This window comes from Morone saxatilis, unplaced genomic scaffold (genome assembly GCF_004916995.1).
Source record: "Morone saxatilis isolate NCDOM2014 unplaced genomic scaffold, NCSU_SB_2.0 Contig18, whole genome shotgun sequence".
Classification (NCBI taxonomy): domain Eukaryota; kingdom Metazoa; phylum Chordata; class Actinopteri; family Moronidae; genus Morone; species Morone saxatilis.
In genome coordinates, this window is record NW_023339740.1 from 13,267,249 (window position 1) to 13,276,382 (window position 9,134).

At 39.5% G+C, this 9,134-nt stretch overlaps 1 protein-coding gene across 3 annotated transcripts in view; it reads left to right on the plus strand.

Moving 5' to 3' along the window:
- LOC118328357 (zinc finger protein 385A-like) overlaps positions 1 to 5,637 on the plus strand; it is a 30,113-nt gene extending 24,476 nt beyond the window's left edge. For all 3 annotated transcript variants that reach the window (XM_035662047.1, XM_035662048.1, XM_035662049.1), the window contains 5 exons: positions 1,463 to 1,637; positions 2,185 to 2,505; positions 3,130 to 3,317; positions 3,410 to 3,496; positions 3,639 to 5,637. In XM_035662047.1, coding sequence (XP_035517940.1) covers positions 1,463 to 1,637; positions 2,185 to 2,505; positions 3,130 to 3,317; positions 3,410 to 3,496; positions 3,639 to 3,866 — 999 coding nt within the window. In that variant the 3' untranslated portion in view covers positions 3,867 to 5,637. The remainder of the gene's footprint in view (positions 1 to 1,462; positions 1,638 to 2,184; positions 2,506 to 3,129; positions 3,318 to 3,409; positions 3,497 to 3,638) is intronic.
- Positions 5,638 to 9,134: the final 3,497 nt, after the last annotated feature.

Sequence of the window (9,134 nt, forward strand, 5' to 3'; positions counted from 1 at the left end):
GGGGGGGGGGGGGGTCTATAGCATGACAGACTTTTATGTAGGACAATGGAGAATCATTTTATTTAACTATAGCTGCAATCTTTCCCAAAACGTAACCCTGTGTTTTAGTTTTTAAAAGAAAGAAAGTAAAAAGAAAATCATAGTGCGATTATATTTTGACTGATATTATGATGTTTGGAAATTATACTTTCTATATCACAATTTTTATTTTCCCTGAAAAACTATAATACCATGACGATGTGACATTTTCTGGGGTCTGTACCAAACAAACATGTTTTCTTACATCTGGAGAAGATTTGTAGGCCATCTCTGCAGCACTACAGTACTTACAGTACAATTATAACGCTGTTTTGTCACACATTTTACCTTCATCAAATAATTGCAGCTTTGCAATTTGGATGATATTTCAATTAAGAGTGCAATTCTAATCCTCACCATATTTCAACCTTAGTGTACTTGCCATAACCAAGGTCTCTCGCTAACCATAACCATATTGTAGTTGTCATGTACAGATATTGTGGAAAGAATACATTTTTGTGGAAGCATTTTTTGATTAACAATTGCTATCAGCACTTAACTCTAAATAAAAACCCAAACTCTGCACCTACTTAAATGTCAACTCCTCTTCATATATTCATATTCCCTTTCCCTGAGTTAAACTGATCCTCTTAAATGTAATGAGACAAGGACAAACAGGCAAACACATACTCATGACCACAGATTCCTCTTGATTTGCTCTATTTTTTCTCTCAGTAGCTGACTGTCAATTGTCACTGGTTGCCCACAGCCCTACAGCCAATTTCAGATAATCCTACCACTCAATAATCATCATCAGCTCAGCAAGCCAGTTCAGTGATTACACCAGAAGTGAAGGAAGACGAGAATGTTCTAGAGGCTAATCTCCCCTGACAGCCTCATCAGCACATCAGACCTACAAACCATCAGCTCAACGGCCATTTAACTGTAATGCTCTGAAAACGCAGGCTGCCAGAATATATGTCAGAATTTGTGAGTAATTATTGGATCATTCTTGTGGTCACAGATAGGTTGGTTTGTTTAAGTGTAACATTTATTGACACAGGGAAGAAACAGTCACTCAGTCGTTTAGTTCCTGCTACTGTATATACATATATCTCATCAGTAGTTGTTGTGGGAATGGAAAGCATTACTATTTAACGCTCCAAACCCTCATTTATTTGAGACAGCACCTTTCACAACCACGTTTCTCAAATTTCTACAGCTCTAACAGCAATGTGGAGGTAATCCAATGTGAAGACATTTACATGTTTAAGGTAGAAGAGGGCTGCACAGATAAATACAAGAGGCAAGAAAAAACTGGAATAAAGATAACCATCATGGTGAATAAAATGAAATGTTCTGTTAAAAACGGAAACAAGAATGCATGCCCATTTAAATCCAGGATTTTATAAAAAACCTCTGATGTGTCTTGTTTTTCTGCCAGAGCCAGGCAGAGGCCCACTATAAGGGGAACCGCCATGCTCGGAGGGTGAAGGGGATCGAAACATCCAAGACAGCTCGTCTCCAAGATGGCGACAAGCAACACCCTCCCCCTACTGCTTCGCCCACCCCACCAGGCCCCTCGCCATCCAGCCCTGAGCCTGATCCTAATAAGCAGGGTGAGCATCACCTGTGACATATGATGTTACACACATGCACACACAGAAATCTGTCACAGAACAGCACAGATGCAATACACAGCTGTTGTGTGAAGTGATAGGATAGAAACTAACCAGAGAGGAGGGCTGGTGTCTACTAAGAAATGTAGTGTTAATATGAATCAGAACAAAAAATAATTAAACATTCGTTCTTTCTGATCTATACACATAAGAAATTCAAGATTTAATCTCACAGATAAATATTGACTTGAACTATAACAATTGAAAAAAACACAATAGGGATGTAAAAAGTAGAGCAATCAGTCACTAAGGCCCGTGTACCTAAGGTGTCACCACACAGGGGTGGTGAGACCTGCTGGCGGGTCCAGATGGGCCGACACAGCTGTGTGTTCAACCTCAAAGAGGCAGAGTTTAATGCCGGCACTAGTGCTGGAAAGCAACATTGGTATTTTTATATCAGGATCATCAGAGATGAAGGGTTTATTGAATGTTGATTTTTTTTTTTCAGAAATTATTCACTAACCTGAAAACTTTGTGCTGTTTACAGATGACACCCAATCCTGTCCCAACTCTAACAAGTCACCTTTGACCCCTAGCCACCTTCCAACACCCACACTGAGCTCAGCAGACGCAGAGTGTCTCCTCTTGCCTTCTGTCAGCACACCTTTGCCATCCTCTGCCTCCCCCTCCGTGGCCCTAAGTACCCCCCCTGCGGATCCAGCAGCAGCCGGTCTTCCTGACACCCCGTCCCCAGCACCCAGCCCTTCTTCAGGAGAGTCAGAGGAAGAGAAAGCCAAGAAGCTTCTCTACTGTTCCCTGTGCAAAGTAGCGGTTAATTCCCTCTCACAACTGGAGGCACATAACAAAGGTATGTGAGTGCACATATTCATCACGCTAAAGAGTAAGGACAACATTGTGAGAAATGTCTATAAACAATAGCATTATGAACTACGCACTCTTAGAATCAACCTGAAGCTCTGCTCTTTACAAACAATTCTGCACTCCTTCTGCTCCAGTTTTAAAAACTAAAGCAGGTGCATTACTGCCACTTAGTGGTAAGAATGGCAGTTTAAAAACCGTATGCTTTGACTGAATGGTGATAAAAACCTCACCTCTTGCCACCTACACTAAATACTGTTGCACTCAGTTAATGCAATTACAGGAATACCCTCATCCATTCTCAACCTGATATATTTTCTACAGCTTTAGAATTTGTTCACTGCACTTTTAAACAACCATGAGCTAATTGAGGAAACCACAAGGTCCATTTAGTAGATGATTTCTATCACATGATCCTCGTGGAGTTTGCATAGTTGTCATGAAATTGCAGATGTTCGAATTTCCTTTTTTTTTAAGCACTTTAAGGATTCCTTGTCAATGTTGCCTTAAAAACTGAGATTCAAAGTTCATTCTTGATCTTGAAAACAGCAGTTGAGAACAAAACGATACGCACTGCACTCTAACATGGCCTCAATCTTTTTATTATTTCCAGGTACCAAACACAAAACAATTCTGGAGGCTCGGAGTGGACTGGGACCCATTAAAGCATACCCACGTCTGGGTCCTAAACCCTGTCCAGAGCAAGGAGGAGAGCTGTCCTCTGACCCCAACACTCAGGAACGCACCTTCCACTGTGAGATCTGCAACGTCAGAGTCAACTCAGAGCTGCAGCTTAAACAGGTGAGAAACCCACACAAAGGCCCTGAATGAAGTAGTTTTCAAGCAATTTCTCAATATTAAATGTCCATGACCTTTCTTATTTTATGTTTCAGCATATATCTAGCCGGAGGCATCGGGATGGAGTTGCGGGGAAACCTAATCCTCTTCTCAGTCGGCATAAGAAGCGCACAGACTTTATGGTAGAAAACTCACTTTCTCTTTCTCATATCATATTCCACATTTCTCAAATCTCCCAAAAAAAGTTTTCAGGAAATCTCTTGTGTGCTTCCATACTTAAAGTTGTGTTACATCAACCTCTATTTTTCCTTGACTTTCTCAAAGGAACTTCCAAAAACTCTGGGGGCCGGACTTTTACCAAGTCCTCTGGCTGTTGCTGCAGCGATGGCAGCAGCAGCCTCCTCCAATCAGCTGGCACTACGTCCTCCTGGCCCATCCTCTCACCCGCATCACCATCACCACCTCCTACAGGGAACACCCCTCAGCCTGCTAAGGCCCGCTCCAGGTCCCATCCGCACCACACATGGGCCGATCCTCTTCACCCCTTACTGATGGCGAGAGAATGAGGCAGAATCAGGAAGAAGCACACTGTGAAGTGGAGGCCTGCAACCATGTACCATCAAGAGCCAAATCAGCTGGTATGGCTCCAGATGGTGTCTCATCATAATAAAAACAGTGGACACAAATATGACTCTTGGTGCATACAGTGGTTGCAGACCACTGCTGTTACGTTGACAGGGAGAACCAGAGATAACTGACAAATCTCTGATATTTCGAAGGGGACTCTATGTTTCCATCCTCCCCAGCTTCCCTTCATCATTTAACTATCTGCCAAGTAGACTCTGCAGATAGTTTGAAGAGGAACTTGTAAACAAGTTTTTATCAAGCATGGACTTGTTTGAGAATCCTCCAATCTGCAACTGACTAAATATCTTCATCTAACGTATGATCCACTGTATGACTCAAAACCCTACCTCTCTTATGTTTTTAATGTTCACCTCTGCAAAGATTCATATCCAAAGCATTAATGTTATCAAAAACATCCCCCTTGGGTTAGATATAGTAGTTGCCTCTGATGTTAGCTGGTATCATGCCGTAGCTGTCACAGTATAGTGGATTGTACCACTGTAAAGTTCTGTTTTAGTGGCCTATAAAGAGGAAAAGGTACCAACATTTTACGTACCGTTTCTGCAGTTACATTTCTCTGTACTGTATGTTGACATTTCACAGCTGCCCTATATGGTCTACCTCTGTGGTATAGAAACAGGAAGACAAAGAAGAGCAGCAAAACGGTAGACATTACATCACGTCTTAAAACTGTACTGATTAGTACATGAACAACATTTATGGTCTGGCAAAGGTAGAGTTGTTGTAAAGAAGTAATTGCTACTGGTGTAGTCTATGCAGCTATGTGTGTATATTCCAACAGTCTGCGTAAGTTGGAGTAAATACCAATAGAACGAGAGGATAAAACCATGCTAAAAACCAAGTTAGTTACTTTAGTCAAGATGTAACTGTCTACAGTTAAATGGTTCCCCTGATGATTTCCCACATTCTCCATGAATGGCCACTGACAACAACCATGTGCATAAAGTCCCCCAAAGCACATAAGTAAAAGTCTGTGTTGGAAACCCTACATGTAAATGGTTTAAATGTATTTAAAATTATGAATATCATCTTTTCATCTGCACATCACTGTGCAAAACATAAAGGTTTCAGTGTCTTAATGGAATAGTTTCAACACTGTGAGCACAGCAGGACAAGGGTTGATTTATGACTTTGGTAGCAGGTATTTGCATTATGTGCACATTTAATTATTCAGACCACATTTTCACCACAATCTCATACCAGGAGTGTGGAAAACAGTGGGATGAAAGACACCAGCATTATGATAAAGAAGGAAGAGAAAAGGACCACATACACAAATGAGTAGTTGTATGCAAAAAAACAACACACCATGTTTGGTAGTATTATAGGCCTGTAGTGCGATAAACATGTTTAATTTGTCTGCTCTGCCTTGTGTGCTCCAACCCTACATGAACTATCCCAGTGAACAATGTCATGATGGCTTGTGAAACATTAGAGGGAAGCTTTACTAAATGGAAACTGTAGCAATACTTTAAGCACTTCTGCTAACTTTCCTTGTTAACTGCAATAAAAAGAAAAATGTCTACAAATGTATGAATGGAGAAGTGTATTAAAACATTACTGTAAATGTAGATAATTAAAAAATGACAAAATGTACATGTTGGGGCTTCCTAATTGTTAAATTAAGACAAAATTATATATAAAATCATTAAACTGAGTTTATGGTTGTAAATAATGTTGATTGGTGATTTTTTTTCCATTTATTTCAAATGTAATGAGATATAACCATAACAATAGATTACAAATGCAGTTGGTTGTATCAGTAGTTTAGTAATGTGACAATGTGAGTGCACAGTGTGAGTAATGTTTAACATATTACTTTCTGTTTAGACAGAGTTCAGGACTACACTACTAAGTGACAGATACATTAAAATACAGCATATCTGCATTTTGGATTTTAAACTATTCATGATTAGAGTATTTACAGGTTAGTGTACTGGACAACAAACACTGAGACATGACAATAGAAATACAGTGTATGTAGAGGTAACTTTAAGAAGAGGATGTATATAAAAAAAACAAGAAGAGTTAACAGGAAGCCTGGCAGTGGACAAGATCACTGCAGATGATATACATGAACATGCACAAAACGACAAGTGGAAGCTACAAACTTAATGGTGAGAAACTGAACACTTTTATTTGCCAAAGTGAAAACAATAGGGCGGCGTCAGCCAAAACAAGCCATTCAATGGGCATTTCATAATTCTGCACATTTTAGACTAATCAATTAATCAATTTATATAACAAAAGATTCAGATGTAATTTAAATTGTGAGCATATGTCCTAATGGCAGCATCTACAATGTATTTAGCTGAGAGAGATACAACAGATATGGCTGCAGTCTTCAGTTATTTAACATCTTTACTGGGACCAGTAGATGATTTAAGGGTTCAGGGTTATCTTATTGTCATTTACAGTGCAAGGTTGTAGTATTAAATTTAGATATGGGTCACCTTTATGCTACTTTTAGAAACAAAATAAAAATTGGTTGAGTCAATTGATTGAGAAATAAAAACAAAAGCTATATTTGTATGATGAATTGTTCTATTCACTGATATGTTTGTTCACTCGTGAAGAGAAGGTGTATAATTCAAGAAACTCAGATTAATATAACCTCCTGTGTTGTTTACCTTACTCTAGTTTCTGTGGTTGACAGCCTTGCTTATTCACAAAACAGCCAGCTGCCTTCCTTCCTTACCACTGCACTGCTGGCGACCTCAGCGGTACAGCAGAAAGTATTTGAGACAGCGGCGAGCAACTACTCGCTGCCTGAAAGCGGTTTTACAAATTTGTTGACCTATATTCTGATTCCTGTTAGTGACAGAATGCTGTCCTCCGAATCTGCACATATGACGCTCTATTATTTGAGTCGCAGTAAAACTCTATGTCTGTCTTTCTTTCTTTGCTTGTTTGTTGAATTTCTGGCAAATTGGTTCTTGTAACATTGGCAAAGGCATTCGTTAACAGAATGACAACATAAGTAGGTTAGACATAGAAGCTTACAACTTTCGTTAGCAAACAGTGTGAATTTGCACCGCTTTTCCAGATAATTTGTTGGCAGGCATGTTGGTAGCATTCAACTTTTACTTGCTCTGGTATGTCAGGATTTTTGCAGCACGGCATGTACGTAATGGTCTTGTATGGTGTCAAGCCGCCGTTGTGACAGAAACGCAGAAGGTCTTTGCAACAGCAAAAAAGTCAACATGTACAGATTGTGTCTTAATGAGTTGGCGAATGAACTGATTGAATTATTTGCAGCTTGCAGTTGGAATAGAGGAATTCCAATTTGGCAGCAGCTATGATGGTTTATTCCATCACTGGTGTTAAAGACAATTACAGTAAGTATGGGGACGCACAAATTATTGAAGTTGAAAAATATTTGAAGAAAATAAAGTCGTATCTAATTTTGTTTGAGATTAGATTTAGTTTCTTAAATGGAACTTGGGGCAAGCAAGCCACATGTATTGGTTTGTTGTTGTGTGTGGATGGTTTCCTCAGGCGACAGTGTAAATGATCGAATACAGCATGGTCAAGCGTAGCACATATGGCCAGAAACTTAGCCAATAACTAACTTTGTGAATCTGTTAAAGTCCCTGTGGCCGAGGATAAATGAGGCAATCCCTTAGCAGAGTTGATAGTGAAAAAAAAGGAAGCAAGTTGTGGAAGCGAATAGATGACATAATGTAATGATACTAATTGAGAAGTTAAAAGCGCAGGAATGACAAAAGGAAAGAAAGAAAAAAAGCAGACCAAATTGATGTGCTATAAATAGCAAGTGTAACTGCTGAGCAAGCACCGAATACTAGACTACCGTTAGTGGTCTTCCGTGTAGGAGATTTGTCTGGTGTATGGAAATGGACTAAGAAATGGCGAAAGCCAGCCGCTGTTCTGCTCATCTGCACGCATATTGATTTTACAGTATAGCACAGCAAAGAAAATGTAGGCGCGTACTTTATGGACTGTATGGCATATAGAAGTGGGTTTCCATTAAGGTGGCTTTTTCTTGAATACAAACACTTTATGGCACCAATTTAGAGCATGGAGTGGGTGGAAGACACTGGAAGTGACACTACTTCACGTGCATGAAATTTTGTGCGAAGGTCGGCTTAATAATTACGTGCTGACGCACGAATCTTTGATAGAATTTAACGTGAATTTGTTTAATGCTTCAGAACGTTAGAACTCAAGTGAAATAACGGAATTGACTGGCGGTAATGACTTGATTGTTGCATTGGTAAAAAGCAAATGAGTGTGTAGTAAAATGCACAAAAGCGATGGTAAGCAATTTGAGCAATATTAAAATGTAGTTGATGTTGATTAATATGGTTTATCTGGCTGAAGGTTTGCAAGTTTCCTGATTTTAAAGCATGAAGACGGGGAAATCGCTTACACTACTGATTACGGTCATGTAATGGGAGGGTACTAAAGCAAACGACAGAAGGATTGCACATTTACAATATGAGTACATGCTAGCAGGAAAGCCAGACGGTATAAGCACACAAGGATCTCGCGAATGCAGGAGCAATGACACAAGCTCACCACATCCAAGACATTAAGAAAGGTCGTGCTCTTCAGCATTTAGAGGTTGAGAAAGTTCATGAGTTTTTTTTTTTAAGATGATTATTATACTACGTGTTTATGATTGTACCTAATTCCCATGGTGGGGTTTTTTTTCTTTTTATCATTTTTATCTTGTGTTTTCAATTCTAGCACCTTATTGTAGCGTAATTGGTTTCACTAAAGTTTGGTTATAATTAAAACATCGTCACTTCATTTTAAAAGGTAGATTGAAAAAAGTGGGTTTGAAGGCACGTCGTTTTATTGTTTACAGAGGAGGCAATTCTTTTTGAGGATCTGTACAACAAAGAACCTGCTTTTCCTATTTTGTCTTATCGCTTATGTGTATACTGTATTGTATAAGTGGCTGGAATAATTAAAACCTCTGCCCCTGTACTGTAGATGGGAACAAAACTGACAACTTCGGCATTCTCTTGTCCAAGAGATCTGTTAAAAAGGGAAGTTGGTGAATTTATCAGACCACCTGCACAGTTCCCTTTTCACCGTGCCAAACACTTTGAGAGTGGAGGGAGGAGAGTGTTTGCTGTTTGAGTTGAACTTCCGTGGAGGCACATTGACAGATGGTGTTGACATATTCTTCATTCCTCGTTAGTT